The sequence below is a fragment of the Centroberyx affinis genome, unplaced genomic scaffold (genome assembly GCF_046629955.1).
Source record: "Centroberyx affinis isolate AG114_WGS23_722 - 3 ecotype Tasmania unplaced genomic scaffold, CSIRO-AGI_Caff_v1 ptg001365l_1, whole genome shotgun sequence".
Classification (NCBI taxonomy): Eukaryota; Metazoa; Chordata; class Actinopteri; order Beryciformes; family Berycidae; genus Centroberyx; species Centroberyx affinis.
The window spans coordinates 132,502-151,435 of record NW_027279852.1 but is presented as its reverse complement, the minus strand read 5'-3'; the positions used below and the strand labels follow the sequence as shown (position 1 = coordinate 151,435).

The 18,934-nt window shown below is 41.6% G+C and overlaps 1 protein-coding gene across 3 annotated transcripts in view; it reads right to left on the bottom strand.

Moving 5' to 3' along the window:
• The window catches only part of LOC139649500 (sialoadhesin-like), a 60,709-nt gene extending 52,624 nt beyond the window's left edge, over positions 1-8,085 (bottom strand). The window contains exons 1-5 of one of the 3 annotated variants that reach the window (XM_071525919.1): positions 7,948-8,085; positions 6,940-6,975; positions 5,886-6,146; positions 5,417-5,647; positions 340-498 (exon numbers count right to left, since the gene is read on the bottom strand). In XM_071525919.1, coding sequence (XP_071382020.1) covers positions 340-498; positions 5,417-5,647; positions 5,886-6,146; positions 6,940-6,975; positions 7,948-7,978 — 718 coding nt within the window. In that variant the 5' untranslated portion in view covers positions 7,979-8,085. The remainder of the gene's footprint in view (positions 1-339; positions 499-5,416; positions 5,648-5,885; positions 6,147-6,939; positions 6,976-7,947) is intronic. The other 2 variants (XM_071525917.1, XM_071525918.1) reach the window with 2 other exon arrangements.
• Positions 8,086-18,934: the final 10,849 nt, after the last annotated feature.

The following is an 18,934-nucleotide window of genomic DNA, read 5'->3' as shown; positions in this document are numbered from 1 at the left end:
AACAGCATTAAGAGAGTTGAGATGCAAAAAAACAAAAAAAATAGATCATCACTAGGTAGATAGTCATTTAGTTGGTAATTTAGTTAGCTAGCTAGTAATTTAGTTAGCTAGCTAGTAATTTAGTTAGCTAGCTAGTAATTTAGTTAGTTAGCTAGTTAGTTATTTATTTAGTCTCTTGCCTCCAGGCCTGTTGCAATATACAACAGTATTAAGAGAGTTGAGATGCAATAAAAATAAATCACCACTAGGTAGATAGTCATTCAGTTAGTAATTTAGTTAGCTAGCTAGTAATTTAGTTAGTTAGTCAGTTAGTTATTTAGCTACTTTTTAGTTACTTACCTCGAGGTCTGTTGCGATATAAAGACAGCATTAGGAGAGTTGAGATGAAGTAAGGACAGAACACCACTAGGTGGCAGACCAGTCTGGCAATAGGTAGGAGGGGAGCTGTGGGAGGGGGCGGAGCTGAGGAAGTGGGTGGAGCTGTGGCAGTGGGGAGAGCTAAGGAGAGAGAAGCACACAGGTGAACATCTGGATGAGAGAAAATCCTCGACCAAAGCTTGTTAAAATACTGAAAAATATGTTCACACCTTCATTGTTGAACACTCTGTTCAGTCTAATTTGTAGTTTATTAAACAGTTGCATAGATCAACTGTTGTCAGTTTAACAACTCTGTACACACAAAAATAATAAAAAAAGACAAGGGGCTTGTAAAAAGTCCCACCTCAAAAGGAACAAATAATGAAAATATAAAGATGAGATCCAGACACAACTAAATTACATCAAAAGAGAAACTAAACCACAAAACTCAGTATGGAGGAAATGTCAAAGCTAGACAAGCTAAGATTTGTATTTATAAATTTGTATTGCGGTTTGCCGCCCACAGATGCCATGACATGATCAACGTGCTGTGTTGAAGTTAACTGGTAGTTACTCACAATTTGATGATCGGGTGGTCCAGGGGTTTGAATGGGTACCGATAATTGTTGGGTTATGCTATAAACTGTTTCGGCTGACTGTCGTGTCATAGATGAAACCAAACCAAAACCCCAAACAAACAAACATTCCCAAAAATAAAACCAATCAAAAACCAGTGGGGAATAAACTAATTCATCAAACAAACTAAGATTAAATCAAACAAAATAACCAAAACACGCGGCGGTTAAAGACTGTGTCTTCACGGCGTCTTCCACAGTTCCCATTTCAGCACACCTGCCTTAATTAAGGGGCTTCTGTGAGGTCAGGTGATGCCATACGTTTGGTTTAGCACCAAAAACTACCACTAGGGGCTGCCAAACTATTTACATTGAAATAATTGAAAAGAATAGGAAATTATAAAAGCTTTCTAGAAATGGCTCTAACACACCGGCCCCTATTGTTATGGCCATTGAGCTTAACAATAAACAAAATAATTAGAGCCATAAAACAAAATATTTCTTTCCTTAAATATAAAGCTTTTAAAGTCATTGTGAGAATCCACTTGAATGACTTAAGTCCATTATACAGTCTCTCTGTTCTCAGACGCTGGAACTAGCAAACATAATTTGCTTATGGGTCGTTCCAGTGTGTTTGTACAGATCGTACCAATCCTCTTGCCCCGGGTCGGGTTTCAAGGATTCTTGCAATCAACCAAGACCCGCGGGGAGCGTTAGAGTCTGCTATCATTACAACGTCTCCTTCAATGAAATTCCTCCTGATGCGGTTCCATTTTTGTCTTTGCTGCATCAATGGTAAGTACTCCCTTACCCATCGCGTCCAGAACAAGTCTGAGATATATTGTATTTGTCTCCATCGACGTCTTGTATATAGATCTTCCGGTTTGAATAGGCCTAGTGGCAAGTTGGGTTGAATCTTGAGTTGTAGAAGATGGTTAGGTGTAAGTGGCTCAAGATCATTAAGGTCGTTTTGAAACTGTAGTTAATGGACGACTGTTGAGTATAGCCTCTACCTCACATAAGATTGTGTGAAGTCCCTCGTCATCAAGAGTTTGTTGTCTGCAAACTGATGGCAACGTTTTCTTTACAAGGCGAATCAGCCTTTCCCACCGTGGTGTGCACCTGAGGGTGGGTTAAAAATCCATGAAACACCCTTTTGCTGTAGTGTTTTTTCTATTTTGTTGACGTTCCATTCCTTCATGGCATCCTTCAATTCCTTTTCTGTTGCAATGAAGTTGGTTCCATTGTCTGACCGGATTTCTTTGACTTGGCCTCTCCGACTAATGAAGCGCCTGAATGCGTTGATACACGAGTCAGTATCAAGTGAATGAGCCAGTTCCAGGTGTATTGCTCGGCTGGCAAGGCAGGTAAATATGACTCTGTACCTTTTCACAATGTTACGTCCTCTCTTAACTTCCATTGGGCCAAAGTAGTCTACACCGAAGTGAGTGAATGGTGGATGGTCAGGCATAATTCTATCCTTTGGTAAATCCGCCATTTTTTGTTCTCCAATGTTGGCATGTAGACGTCGACAGGTGACGCATTCTGATATTATTTTTCTTGCAAGAGTGTTTGCACATGGGATCCAGTACTGTTGTCTCAGTTTTGATAGCATGTGATTTCTGTCCAACTTGATTATGAATGTCTCTGAGCAGGATTTTGGAAACATGATGAATTTTCGGGAGAATGGCTGGATGCTTTCTCTCTTCTGGCATAGCCATCTTGCCCATCTTGTCTACCCCCTACTCTCAGAACTCCTCCTTGTAATATTGGATCCAGTGTATAGAGTGAACTTTCTGTTTTTACACTGTTTCCCCTTTGCAATGCGACCAGTTCCTCTCGTAATGATCATATGCAGTTGTCCTCCATCTTTCTCGAAGCTTAAAGGGAAGCTTTGATACCACTTTTTTCATATTTGAAGGATTATTCATCTCTTCCACAAATTCCACATCCTGCATGGTGTTACAACAGCCCTTGAGAAACAGTGCATAGTCACTCAATCCTCTCCTGTCTTCTGTTTTAATAGCATTCCAGCCAAGAGCCTTTTCTAAGCAGGCAGCTGCTATTAACAAGCCATTTCCAAAGTTATCTTGGAGCAGTGTTTTTGCTTCCAGGTAGCCTCTTTTAGGATCCATATACTGACAACTTCGAACAAGCTCTTTGGGACGTCCTTCAGTAAATTGCTCAAGAAAAAACAAGCAGTCACAAAAATTGTCAGTTTTGCCTTCGATAACATGTTCAAATGCACATATGAAAGTGAGGTACTGCAGTGGATCTCCTTTGAACACTGGGATTTCTCTTGGAAGCAGAGCGTGTCGCTGTTCCTTAATCAACAGCTCTGTGATTTCATTTTGCCTTTTCATAATTTGGAACAGCTCACCCCTTTTCACATCATCATTTTGTGTTGTATCTGAGCGGCCATCATGTCTCAAATTGAGTCCACCTAAATTCATTGAGTGGTGAGATCTGTGTTGTCTGTGGCTTGAAGGCCTCCTCTGATACTCCATTTGTGAGGATTTTCTTTGCGTTCCCAGTCCTTCACCACTAGAGGCATCATGATCCAATTCCCTCAATGAATGTTGAGATTGGCAGGGTTCTTTTGAAGATGTTGCTCCATAATTAGTATCCTCACCATCATCATCATTGCCACCGTCATCATTTTCCGATTCTTCCTCGGGGTTGGACCATTCTTTCATTGCCTTTTGTTTTACAGCAAAGTCTCTTTCCTCCAATTTTTCCAATGTCTGTATTCTTTTAGTAGTTGCAGCAATATCAGTTTCAAGGGCTAGTTTTTCGTTTTCAGCTTGTAGCTTTGTCTCTTCTCTTTCCAAAGCATGTTTTTTCTCTAAAGCAGCAGCTCGTGCAAAAAGTGCTGCCCTCTCAGCCTCGGCCTTTCTGCGGGCAGAGGAAGCTGTAGAGGACTTGCTGCTGGATGAGTACTGACTACCTTTTCTGGATCTACTAATCATTCCAACAGAAACTGTAGAAATATCCTTATGTCGAGTTTCAGTGGAAGGTTCAGGCGTGTCTTGAATGCAAGCTGAAGCTTTAACAACCCATTTCTTTACTGCATCTTGGAAATCCTTGAAATAGTGCAACTTGGGTAAATACCAGTCATTATGGTCACCCTGTTTTTCCTCTTCAGACATAATTTCTTGTGTTGAATAATGCAAGGTTGTGAATTCACTTATAAGATCATCAAACACTGATTTAAGTTGTTGCACTTCCTTAATGTTTATATAATCAATCAAGAGAGGTTCAATACAATTTCTTTTGCTGGTCAACTTTCCAAGCTTTGCTTTCCTTGCATTTAGCAATTTAGTAAGCTGGGCCTCCACTGCCTTCTCAGTAACCTTGACAGTCCTTTTCTCATTGGCTGCCTCTGCATTCTCATTGATAGGCTCGATTTCATTTTTAGAATTATCTTTTTTCTCAGCCATTGTAGCTTAATTCCAACATTCCACTTTGCCCAGATAAATATCAAACAATGTGATTGAATAGAAGTTGATTCAAGGTTGAACAGAATGTCGTTCTTAACTCTGTATTCACGGCTACGTTTCTTTTACTCGTACAGCGCAGAGCGCACTGCCAGGAATAGGCTTATATAACGTTGTTTCCGACTTTAAATAGTAGCGTGATTCGTTACATCCACAATACTGCAGCAAAGCGATTGAATGTAGAAAAGAAATGTAATATCCACAATCCATACGGTATAATCCGTTCCACAGAATTCCACCAGTTTATCACATTATCTTCAGAACAATTCAGTGCAAGCCGTAGTGATAATCGTCCAGTTAGAGAAATTATTTAAGACAAATTCAGTCCTTTTATTTCCATAAAGAGTCGTCATCCACACTTCATAGTTAATTCTTATTTGCTTTCCACATTGACGTTAACTCTTTTCTTCCATTCATGTCATATTGTTGAGAGTCTTCAACTATATTGCGGCTTGCCGCCCACAGACGCCATGACATGATCAACGTGCTGTGTTGAAGTTAACTGGTAGTTATTTACAGTTTGATGATCCACGGAGTTCGGGTGGTCCAGGGGTTTGAATGGCTACCGATAATTGTTGGGTTAGGCTATAAACTGTTTCGGCTGACTGTCGTGTCATAGATGAAACCAAACCAAAACCCCAAACAAACATTCCCAAAAATAAAACCAATCAAAAACCAGTGGGGAATAAACTAATTCATCAAACAAACTAAGATTAAATCAAACAAAATAACCAAAACACGTGGCGGTTAAAGACTGTGTCTTCACAGTGTCTTCCACAGTTCCCATTTCAGCACACCTGCCTTAATTAAGGGGCTTCTGTGAGGTCAGGTGATGCCATACGTTTGGTTTAGCACCAAAAACTACCACTAGGGGCTGCCAAACTATTTACATTGAAATAATTGAAAAGAATAGGAAATTATAAAAGCTTTCAAGAAATGGCTCTAACAAAGTGTTTATAAAAAGTCCCACCAGAGTAACGTCCTCACCTCTCACTCTCAGACTCTTAGACTCTCCAAGACCAGAGATGTGACACTTGTAGAGGCCTTCATCAGACTTGGAAACATGGTGGATGGTCATCTGTCCTGTAGGCTCGGTCCTGATGAGGGAGCCATCTTTATAGAAATCAGCTGGGAGGTTGGAGGGAGTCTTGGTTGTACAGTTCAGAGTCACAGCAGCTCCCTCCATCACAGGAAGGACAGGACTCTGCAGGATCACAACTGAACACAGAGACACACTACATGATTTAATCCATTTACAGACAGCTTCATCAATACTAATACCACCTGAACACAGAGACACACTACATGATTTAATCCATTTACAGACAGCTTCATCAATACTAATACCATCTGAACACAGAGACACACTACATGATTTAATCCATTTAGAAACAGATAGACATTGATAATGAATATGCATTTATTTAGTTATTCGCTAAATGCTGTATGGACTTACCAGTGACAGTGATGTTGACGGTGTTGCTGGTTGCTCCCTCTCTGGACTCACACCAGTAAACTCCACTGTCTGTTTGGACTGCATAACTGATGTTACAGGAAGAACCTGTTGATTTTCCCCAGTCAACTCCACACTCAGTTGTCTTTCCTCTGGTCGTCCTCCTCACCGTCCATCCAGCAGAGCTGTCGTCCTCCTCACAGCTCAGAGAGAGAAACTCTCCACGAAAAAACTGAGATCTACTGGGACTCACAGTCAGAGGGGCTGGTGGTAATTGGGGGGAAGGAGGGCAGAGGGGGGTTAATTTCTGTGCCGTTTTTGACTGAACTGATCATTTCATCACTGATCCATCTGACTGATTTAGTGTTTAGATAATGTCAGCTTGTTAGCTAGCTTAACATAGCATCCGGTCAGCTAACCATCACTGTCTTGTTAGCACATCTGATTAGCACACTAGCTAATGTATCTAGTAGCAGTTAGTGTTGGCAGTGGCTAGTAGTCACATGTTACCATTAGCATCAGTTGCTTTGCTAAATTAGCCTGCTGGCTGTGGGGGCGTGTCCGACGCCGGTGAGTCCATCTCTAACTGTAAAGATGTTCTTTGTTCTTCTGTCCATGAGAAGATTGCTCTCTCAAAGACAAGTTGGGAGAATGTTCTCCACAAGTACTACAATAATTACTATTATTACTAGCCTATTAGTACTACAATATTTTCTTTTATTGCTGCTGTTGGATTTTATTGTATGTAAAGCACTTTGTAAACATTGTTTTTAGAAAAGTGCTATACAAATAAAGTTATTATTATTATTACAATCACCTACTGTAAAGCCATTGGCTGTGCATTGAAAGGTCAGTGACTGAAAACCTCTCTCCATAGAACTCAATGGCCGAGGCGCACACAAAATATTCGTTGTAAATGTCAATCACATCAGTGTCAGGTCTCACCCTAAACTCTGTCCAAATTCCCAAACTATCCAAAACCCTAGCTTTCTATCAGTGTTTCCTACAAAATGCCAATCATAACTGTTTGGGACTGTCATGGGTGAAGTGTACCAACCTTGTGTGGGTCTGCAGCACAGCAACATGGTCAGCACTAGAGAGAGAGAGAGAGAGAGAGAGAGTAAACTTTATTGTCCCCGAGGGGAAATTTGTCTTGGGCACAGTGCTACAATCCGTTGCTTCACATAAAAAAAAAATCACAAAATATGAGAAGCGTTTGAAACAGTTGCTTCACATAAAAATCATCATAAAGACATACATTTGACATTGACAGCACGACTGCTTAAAAAAGAAACTAGGAATTAAAGTGCAAAAGTGCTAAGTGCTAAAGTGCTTGTGTATTTATTGCACATTGCTCTATTGCACTAAGATTTAGCATTAGAGTTCAGCAGCTTGATGGAGGCTGGAACAAACGATAGCTTCAAGCGGTTTGATTTGCACTTCCTGATGGCAGAGGTTCGTATTCAGAGAAGAGAGGATGCACTAAAGAGAAATGAGACTCAGGTTGGTTTGAGGTTTTGCACATAGTTAGACAACTTAGAAAACTGAAAGACCCAGTGCTGTAGTGCACCCAAAACATCTATAATATCTTCCATCCTTCAAATGAATTGTACTTTGTGTTACAGGATATTAATTTGGCTATACTGTGTAACTGCAGTACTAATACAGGATGAATACATTAAGGAGGCTTTCTATAGTGGCTGCCACTGTAGCTCTCAGACTCCAAAAATCAGCTGGTAGTGGACTGATGTTTGCCTTTCATAAATGTGACTACACCAATTTACCATCTAATCCTCTGTGATCTGAGAAACAGCACTGACCCCAGACCAAAGCTCTGACTAGTCACTCATCAGCATTGTTTTTTATTATCTATAGCTTATTCTTAGCTGCCCAGTTTCCCCCTGGGGATCAATAAAGTCCATCTTGTCTTTCATGCATATCATCCCCTCTATTACCTATTAGTGCCACCCAACAAAGCAGAAATGTCGTAAAAAATATTTTTGAAGAATGGGGCAAACACATCGACACACATTCTCTCTCACACACCCACACAGATTCTACTTACAGAGCAGCCATTGTGGAGATGTGCCCCCCATTCTCGGTGATATGAGATCAACGCTGAATTTTATCAGTCACACCATATAAAACCTGCCCTGTTCTTCATATGTGTGACTATATATCGGAGTGTCGTGGTTTTCTCTGCAGCAGCTACTAGGAAACAGGTCGAATTTGATTTGATAACACATAAGTGAAGTGACAAAACCACAGTGATAAAAACACAGGAAGAAGACATGCAAATGAGAAAAAAAACCCACAAGGGGCTTATAAAGCATCTCCTCTCAAAATGAATGAGAGCAAGAAACAAAATCAAGAAAGATGACAAGCAAAGACACAACTGACACCAGAATCTAAACAACAGACCACAACATGGTGGAACCACAGTAGAACAACCAGGCATAGCTGCAAGATGCATTAAATTACAATTAAACTAAACCTGATGGAGCAAATGGGGGAAAACAGGGGAGGTGAGAGAGTGAGAGAGAATTGAACAGACGGTTAATTTCTGTGCTGTTTTTGACTGAACTGATCATTTCATCATTGATCCATCTGATTGATTTTGTGTTTAGATAATGTCAGCTCGTGAGTTAGCTAACGGTAGTATCTGGTCAGCTAACCATCACTGTCTTGTTGTTAACATATCTGATTAGCACACTAGCTAACATAGCTAGTAGCAGCTAGCATTAGTAGTGGCTAGTAGTCACACATGTAAACGGGTGGTAATTTATCATCACACATGTAAACGGGTGGTAATTTATCACTCAGTCACGTTCAGAGGTGGGTCAGCCTGTCAGTCATTGCCAGGCTGCCAATCACAGTTGTATCCTCTGTTTGTTAAATTGGAGACTTACAGAAATAACCAGCATCTTCCTGGAGCTGAGGCCTGTGGCACTGCTGAAAGGAAGTGAACAGGAAGTGATTTTGTACCTGCCTCTCTTTGTTTTTACCACAACAACATGGTCATCAAGAGCTAAATACACTCTATAACTGAAGACTATCAAACTACATCACTCCTCTATGGACACTACTGTATACACTGTCAAACTATATCATGGTTTACAAAATAATTTTCTTCAAATCATGTCTGTTCTTTGTTAAGCATCTAAATAATAAGTTGCATTACTGGAAATGTATTTAATCTATTAGTTTACATGGACTGCTGCCATACAGTGATGTATGGTGATATATATACTGTATACAGTAAATTATTTTTATGATGGTAAGACAACATACATCACATTGTTGTATCAGCAGTGTTTCTATGTAAAATGCTATAAGCTGTTTACTAATGATACTGTATTCTATGTAATGTGCTATAAACAATGTTTTCTGATGTTACTGTTTTCAATGTATACAATATGCTATCAGCTGTTTGCTAATATTTCTGTATTCTCCATAGAAGAGATGAAGGCAGGCTAATCGACTAGAGATCACATTGTAATAAACTGATTATTAATTAATAAACTGATCATTAATGAAAGAACTAATTATTAATTAGATCTTTGTGTCATTGTGAAACTGGACCCAACCTTGACTTGTTACAGATAAAAAAAAAAAAACCCTGTAAGAGGAGGTGAGGAGGTAGAGCTCAGTCAGGAAGAAGAGATGTCAACACACATACTGTACACACACACACACACACACACACACACACACACACACACACACACACACACGCACACACCTTTTGGCACCTCAAGAACTATATGTATAACTCAAATGTCTGAGTTTACAAAACTATTCCTACAATGTGAAATCCACCTAATACTACTACTACTAATAATAATAATAACGATGAAAATAATCCTCATTATAATGATAATAATAAGCTTTATTTATATAGCACTTATCTAAATGCAGACTGGGTAGTAGATTTAGTAGTACTGGTACTGTACCAATAGGACCAGTACAGGTACAGTACTGGTCCAGTTATTTCTGTACTGGTTACACACCAGTATCTGTCCCATTAAATAAGATATGGACTGTTCTGTCATCCTGCTGACTGGAAAGTGGCTCTTTGCTGACATTTAGTGGTGTAAATTGACAATTGCCCCAATTTGTATTAGGCTTGATTGTGGATGATGGACACATTTGGAACAAATCAGTTCAGAATCAGAATCAAGTTTATTGCCAAGTAAGTTTTCACAGTACAAGGAATTTGCTTTGGTATGGAGGTGCATACAATAAACATAAACGTGGAGAAAAATAATAAAATAAAATAATAATAATAATAATTATAAAATAAAAATATAATACAAATATAATAAGAAATATAAAAATATGTACAATGTATATGTGCAATATAACTCTTATGGGTATATGTGCAACATATTTACCAGAGCATATGCAAAGGTATGGAGTATAGGGGGGGGATAGGGGTCTGTGTCAGTGGGGGTCCCGGGGCTTGTTGATGAGGGCAGCTGCAGACGGGAAGAAACTGTTCTTGTGGTGTGAGGTTTTGGTCCTGATGGACCGCAGCCTCCTGCCAGAGGGGAGCGTTTTAAAAAGTTTGTGTCCAGGGTGGGAGGGGTCGGCCACAATCTTTCCTGCTCGACTCAGGGTCCTGGAGGCGTACAGGTCCTGGAGGGAAGGTAGATTGCAGCCAATCACCTTCTCAGTGGAGCGAATGATACGCTGCAGTCTGCCCTTGTCCTTTGCAGTGGCAGCAGAGTATCAGATGGTGATGGAAGAGGTGAGGATGGACTCAATGATGAAGGAGTAGAAGTGCACCATCATCATCTTCGGCAGGTTGAACTTCCTCAGCTGCCGCAGGAAGTACATCCTCTGTTGTGCTTTTTTGGTGAGGGAGCTGATGTTCAGCTCCCACTTGAGGTCCTGGGTGATGATGGAGCCCAGGTGGTCCAGGTGGTCGATCTCCTGCCTGTAGGCTGACTCATCCCCACCAGAGATGAGCCCAATGAGGGTGGTGTCGTCCGCAAACTTCAGGAGCTTGACAGACTGATGACTGGAGGTGCAGCTGTTGGTGTACAGGGTGAAGAGTAGAGGGGAAAGAACGCAGCCTTGAGGGGAACCGGTGCTGATGGTCTGGGAGTCAGAGACGTGTTTTCCCAGCTTCACATGCTGCTTCCGGTCCGACAGAGTCTGTGATCCACCTGCAGGTGGAGTCAGGCACACTCAGCTGGGAGAGCTTGTCCTGTAGCAGAGCCGGGATGATTGTGTTGAAGGCTGAGCTGAAGTCCACAAACAGGATCCTGGCGTAGGTTCCTGGGGAGTCCAGGTGCTGGAGGATGAAATGGAGGGCCATGTTTATTGCATCGTCTACAGACCTGTTGGCTCTGTAGGCGAACTGCAGGGGGTCCAGGAGTGGGTCAGTGAAGTTTTTGAGGTGTGACAGCACAAGGCGTTCAAATGACTTCATCACCACAGAGGTCAGGGCAACGGGTCTGTAATCATTAAGTCCTGTCAAAGTTCAAAGTTAGTCATATTAGTTTATTGATTATTTACTATTAACAAATTATTCTTTAGGCTACTTTAAAACCAGGAAAACAGATTATTTGTGCTATGTTGATCACTGCAGGGCAGTTTCTGTCTTGTTGAAGTTGTCTCCTGAATGGGAAAGCTTGGGCATCCGGCTAAGAGAGAAACAGACCATATCAATGGTCAAGAAACAAGAATTGCACAATACATTCACATGTAACACACACACACACACACACACACACACACACACACACACACACACACACGGTGGTAGGAGAGTGAGTGGGAGGAGAGCGCGTGTGCGAGGAGAAAATACATTTTTGCTAGCAAGAAACTAGTTTGCCACACAGTAAAACAATAAATTGCTTACGTTTACCAATCTCGATAGCCATTTATCAATCTCAATAGCTAGTAAGCTAATGTTATGCTAACGTTAGCGTAAAATGCTAGTATGCCATAACAGCGAGTCGTCTAATTTAGCTAACGGTTAACGTAAACAAAGTCAACTTGAGTGAAACTAGATAGATTCACTAGATCACTGCCTAAACTAAAGTCTCGAGTCATATTTTATAGGGTAAGTCTTTGCACTTGCGCCAATAAGCGAGAGTTTACAAAACGGGTTAGTGCCAGATTTTGAATGGAGTTTATCGTGTTGGAATGTATGGAGGTGAGTTGAGTGTAGCTGAGGCTTAACTTACCTGTGTGACAGGGAAAGTGTCCTGGACACGTTTTTTAACACTGAAAACCTGAACGGAATTCTTACTGTTTATTGCTTCCCATTATATAAATACTTGGTTTTTGATATAGCAGTTGTTTATGCACGAGGAAACTGGATGAAGTTGTCAACATCACTAAACGCACCCCTTTGATACCCATGCTTGTTGGCCGTGGTTGGTCATTGCAGTGAAGTGTTGCCACTGTATTAAAGCTAGGGTAGGCAACTTTATTTTACTGTTATTTGGCCAAAATGTCATATAATTATGTCATACACCTCCCTCTATCTATAATTCAAGCACTCTGATAGAAAATCAGGCCTCTGTGTCTGTCCCACCCTCTATTTTCTGAATCGCCAAAATCACAGCCATTGGCCAAAATCACAGCCATTGGCCAAAATCTCACAGCTCACGGTTATCCTCAACCAATCAGGAGAGCTCTTCCGGGAGGGTGTCATTACTGTTTTGAAGTTTTGAAGATGGACGCCCAGCTTGCTGAATTTCTTCTGGACAGGTAACTAGTTATGTTATTTTGCTATATTATCTAGCTATTTTATCTTGTGGTGTGACTTATATATGTTGGTAGTAATAAACTTAAACGGGCGCAAGTGTATTGAACGGCTTTGTGTTAGCAAGTAGCCTGGTAGCACGTTTGTACATCAGCACAGTAGCTAGGGTTGCCAACATTCTATCCCAGCAAAACGGGACAGGAGGGACTAGAGGGTGGGGTAACCATAGTAACAGCCTACATGATGCTTTGTATAGAGAGGTAGCCTACTCACCTATTTTCTCCATGGATACTTCTTGCTGCTCCTAACAGCATCCAACAACTCTTTGTCCTTCTGCACGGCAAGAAAGAAGTCTTTGCAGGGCATATTAATGTTCACCGAAATTTGAAGCTCGCTTTTGATCAGGTCTGTGCTGCAACGGTTTCTTGCATCTGTCCACTTATTGGCCATGAGTGAAAAAATCCTCTCCACAAATGCGTTTGAACCGGGCACACTGAGAACAAATGACATGATCAAGAACAAGTTAGTCAAGTTCTCTTTTTCCGATTTTCTGAAAAACAGCCATCCACTTCTCGCTGGTCGATTTTGTGGGGTCCTGTCGTGCTGTTTCGATTTCTTCCCGGCTAGCGCAGAATTCCTCGTACAGTTTGTCCATGTTGACTGTGTCAGTCAACTTGAGGGCGACCGCCACCTCCTCCAAGTCAGAGAAAGTGAGTTTTTCAAAGAGGCCAATTGGTTTAAGCTTCATCATCACATTGTCTGAGGATAAATCAAACCACTTGTCAAAGTATGCAATGACAGAGTCGTAGAATCCCATTAAGTCCTCTTTCACTTTGGCCTTTTCCGTAGGCAGCATTTTTTCCATCAGCTGTCTGGTCTGGAATCCCCAAAAGCTGTCATCTTTTCTTTGCAGCATTGTTGCTTTGAATTTGCTGATTTCCTCGTAAACATCAGAGATGCAGAGTTGGGTTTCTTCTAGCTTCCTTACAAGCTGGTCAAAGACAAGTCCCACATTTTGGAAAAAACACAGGTATATTTCAACTGTGCCAGCTTTCTCCTCATCATCCACAAAAATCTTCTTCAGCACCACAGGACAGGCCTCCCCACGTGACCTGAAGTATGCCGTAATCGCTGGCCAGCTTTGTAAGAGACGATCAACAGCTGGATACAGTGACAGCCATCTAGTGCAGACGTGACGCAGAATTTCTCTCCACTCAATGTCCACAAAGGCGAAAAAACTACAAAGTTCCTCTCGCCGAGAAGCAGATACTGAGAAGTGGCTGTAAATCTTCAAGACAACTGTCTCTATGTCCACTGACAGCTGATCACATGCATGTTTACAAGAATTGTGAGCTACATGGGCTGGGCAATTTGCTTTCAAAATGTGACTGTTTTCACTGTGCAATAACTGGTAAACAGAGTGATGCTTGCCATAATTGACATTCGCATTGTCTGCAGCATAGGATGTGATACACTCTGTCTTAAGTTGATATTTTCTTAAACAATCCATTATAGCTCGGTGGATGCCATTGGCCGATTCATCACCGTCTTCATAAAAATCAAGTAGTTTACACTGTACTCCGTCAGATGGATTGAAGTATCTTAGGCACACAGGAAACATTTTTCGGTTCCCCTTGTTCGAGGCATCTGTGGCGACTGAAAAATAGACCGGCTCCTGCTCACCTTTGGTTGGAGACAGATCATTCAGAATATCTCGTACAGTTTTTGGACCAAGTACGTTGGCTGTTAGCATCTCGGCTTTGGTTCTTCCACAGTGGATTTTCTTCGCAGTATTGGAATCATTAAACATTGCACTGTTAAGCTTATTGAGACAGTCCATGCTGTTGTAGCTCAGTCCGTGTTTAACTGTATGATATACAGATGAAATCTCACACGCAGCAACTTTGTCATTTTCGGTAGTAGTCGTGGCGAAGAACTTGCTAATGCTAGATGCACCTTTAGCTTGTGTAGTCCTCTTGTGGATTTCTGTGGCAGCATGTTGTTTCAGGTCGTTCTCTCCTCCATGGCTGATTAAAAACTCCCGACGACACAATGTGCAGAAGGCTCTGGACAAATCACCACTAACGGGTTTAACCCAATTATACTTTTCTTCCCACTGTTTATTGTATGCACAAAGTCTTTTCTTTTTCGGAGGCCCCGAATTTCCATTTTTTCCAGACAAGGAAAGAGGACGAGGCGAGAGTACACGTAGGCCTTATGGGGTTTCTCAACAACTGAGCGCCCCCTAGCGCCGTTCCCACACAGCACCCAGGCCAGATTTAAAGGGATTATGCATGTAATTCTTTTTTTTTTTTTTAATGATTCAAATATGGGACAAATGACGTCCCGTACGGGAAGAACCACTTTTGACCCAAATACGGGATGTCCCGGCTAATACGGGACAGTTGGCAACCCTAACAGTAGCATTGGTTTGCGCTTTTATTTTGAGTGACCGTGCTCCATTTTTAATAATGTAAACAGTACGTTGTAATAGGTAAGCAGCTGTGATAGTTAGTAACAGCTAGTCAATGTAGTAGCCTGCTGGTAGAGACAAAGCTAGCAGAGCTAACATCATAGCTGGTTAGAAGCAAAAGCAGAGACAAACCGATCTGTACCGGTTGGAAGCGGGTTTGACTAGCTACGTTGTGGGTATGTGAAAGAGGGGCAAGACGTTAGAATACACATTTGAGCCTTCTTGAGCTGCCGTGGGTCTAAACGTTCTCGGTGAGGGAAACTGCTGCGATTCCAATAACTTTCAGAGCTACAGTCACTCAGCCTGAAGCTAGAGGAGGTAACGTTAGTGGGCGAATGTTGCTGTCTGTAGGTTCCTGCCGTAACAGTACAGCCTGATGTTTTATACTATTTTGCATGGTAGTCGTTACTGGAAACTCCAATTTTGGCCTCTACATGAATAATCTCCTTCGATATGGCGATCATTCATACGGAGGTGATTATTAGCCGGGATGCTAACGCCATCCTGTGTCTAGGTAGCGATATAGATCTAGCTCACTAGCACAGTTGTAATTTCAAGGAAACTAATTTAGGTTACAGTAACACAACTGCCGTTACGATGCTTTTTTTTTTTTACGAGCTACGTATTTTTTGCAGTTAGGATCGCCTAATAACATCCACTCCCCGGAAACCTGGATTGCAGACCATGGCTGCGCCTCCTGCCTCCACTCTCCCTTCAGAGACTCTGACAGGTGAGCATAACTTGCTGGCAGGCTAAGCTTTGCTAGGCCTACCACTGCATTGCATGGCTTCTTACATAGCTTTGGAAAATATGCTTACATGTGCCCATGTTTGTACTGATATGTACTTTTCCTGTAATTTGATGTCATAGCATTTTTTTAACACAGTAACAATTTTAGTCATGCTTTTGATTGTTATGTGGTTTCCATGAATACTGTAAGTTCACTTTTCAGAGATCAAAACACTCTCAGTGAAATGCTGCGGTCAGATATGTAATTTTGATATTCTTTCAAAAGGGCAAGGTCCACCACCGCACAAGATGGAGGCCTTCTGCACAGCCACTCCTACCTTACCCTACTGAACACTAACCCAGCTTTGGAGGCCACACCTTGTGTCTATCTTTGCACACTCAAATTCATGCAAAATCCATTATTTAGTCTTACCTGGCACTGTAAATATTACTGTTTGAGAATTTCTTTTTTTTTTTTTCTATCTGTCAAAATTATTCTAAGGCTCACGTTTTATCCACATAAAAACGTTTAACAATGTTCAGATTAATGTTTAATTCATCTAAATTATGCCAGCATCTAATGCCTTGTCTACTTCATGGATGTAGAACACAGAAAAAAATCCTGATGCCTAAAAAGCGTCCCGTTTCCTGATTTCTGTTTTTATTCAGTTTTTTTTTTTTTTTTGTTATTCTGTTTGCTGTATGCTACTTTTTAATTTTGTGAAGCACTTTGTAGCACTGATAAGAAAGGTGCTACACAAATTGTCCAACTTTTATCCTTTATGCGACTTGGATTAGACAACGATCATGTGGGCTGTTTGACATCTCACTGGCAATGAATCAAAGTGCTTTCTTTTTATTCCTAACTAAATAAATAAATAAATTCCCAAATAACCATAGATCTAGCTGTAAGAGCAAAATGTGCGATTTAAAACAATGAAATGCTGTAAATGAGGTTCAGTAAGAATTTATTCTCCCGAAGAGAAATTCCATGGCAACACACACAAACACAAATCACAAGCATGATGAATACTGAATGAGAGACACATCAAACAAATGCAGCAAACCAACTGGTGATCCAGAGAAGACACAGAACTGATTCCAGCAAAAGACAAACATACCAGCCTTTATGATGAAAATATGTGCTGTCATGGCAACGGTCATTACGCACCGTGACCAAGGTTATGAATATGGTGAGAATGGAAACAGAGGTAGGCTACGCCTAAAAGGCAGAGAAATTGCCATTTTATTAATTTTTTTATATAAAAAAAATATAAAATAAAATTGTCTAATATAGTTAAAAATCGCTCTGTCTGCTGCTCAGCCCGTGCGTCCTCGGTCACTTCCCGGAGAAACCCCAGCAGCTCCCTCTCCTCTTCGCCTCTTGGCTGCCGGAGGACCCGCGGAGGTCACACATGGGAGCGGGCAGCAGCATCTGATGGCCCTGGTTGCTCGTCAGGGGGACTGGGATCAGGGTTGGATGTGGAGCGCACAGCGGCTGACTCCGGCTGCTGGTCCTCCACATGAGTCTGTTAAAGCGGGAGGGAGCGCCGATGGCCTCCCGCCGGTAGCCTCATGCATGAGGGAGAACCAGGGCCAGCTGCAGCCGTCGCATGTGCATTTATAGGCTATGCCTATGTCCTAATGAACGGATTTCATTCAGGCTTATTAGATCATGGAATGTCATTCATATTAATGATAAATCCTATAAAATAACTCCATATAGCTAACATTCACGTTACTTGCCCCCCACTCACCCTCTCTATGCGCTGAAGGATCAGCTGGCCTGGTCTGTCCCTATAATCACATTCAAGCCTTAAGATCATTTACTTATTTGGAAAAAGTTTGACATCCTACAACAGGGGTGTCAAACTCAATTTCATCCCGGGCCACATCAGCATTATGGTTGCCCTCAAAGGGCCGGTTGTAAATGTAAGACTATTATAAATGTATCTACTTGTTATCATATTACATAATTGTCTCTGCATTCGATTATTATTGGTTTTAGTAATAACTTAATAATGAATAACTATTCCTAATAAGTATTCCTTTGGCACTGCCTCGTTACAAATAACATGTATTCACAAACATGTATTCGCTTTCCCATCTCTCATTAAATTGCCTTCCCTCTGCGTCAACTAGGGCTGACCCGAATGCTTCGAAGCTTCTACCGTTGCCATGGTAATCGACGTTTTTTTTTATTCATTTGACGAAACGTTACGTTTCCGTCCTGTACATCTCTGTACACGCGTACGGAAACGCACTGTAACCGGACATGTCTGGCGACGTGCCAGGAGATATTCGGGCCGCCACATATTCGTAATTCCCCGAGAACGCACAACTTTTGTGTACCGGAGATTTCTGTCACTGTACACCCCTCGTTAAATGTCAGGCTACTGTCGCAAATTACCAGATATCACTGTACACTCACCGGGAATCTCTGTGCACCTGCACACATGGTCCAAATACGTCCAGAAAAGTCAGTTTTCCACCTCAACACAGGTCCAAACATGTCCGGAAAAGGCCGATTATCTCCGCCCACATCAATGTAGGCCTATATTTTCCAGAAAAGTCTGTGGAACACAGGGCTTTCCTATGCTGTCCCAAAATCGGGATGCATTCTGGGACATGTAGTTTATGGACACCGTATTTCCTTAACGCAGCATAGAATTGTATTGCGCAAATTATATTCTTTGCAAGCTCTCGCGGGCCAAATAAAATGAGGTGCTGGGCCGGATTCGGATACAACAGATCTGTCAGTATATGGACATTTAACGTATAACCCTTCATTAACAAATATTCGGCTATCATTTAAAACCTATGCTATTTCTGTTTGAAAAATATATAACAAGTTGGGGCTACTTACACCTGTGGATTTTTTTTCTGCCAATGTCCGCACGTTTTCTGATGGTATGGCTTATATCCGCACGTGCCAATGGTTATTTGACTTAACTCATTATTTCCGCATCGAGGATACACCTGAGTATCCTCCGACCACGCCTTATTGGAGGACGGAGGCGAGGAGACTTGAAGGATCCCTCATGCATCTTTTAACCAATTGGAACATTCTTGATGATGGCGGCTCATTTTTGGATGCTGGGTCAGCGAGGAGACGAGGTCGCGAGGACG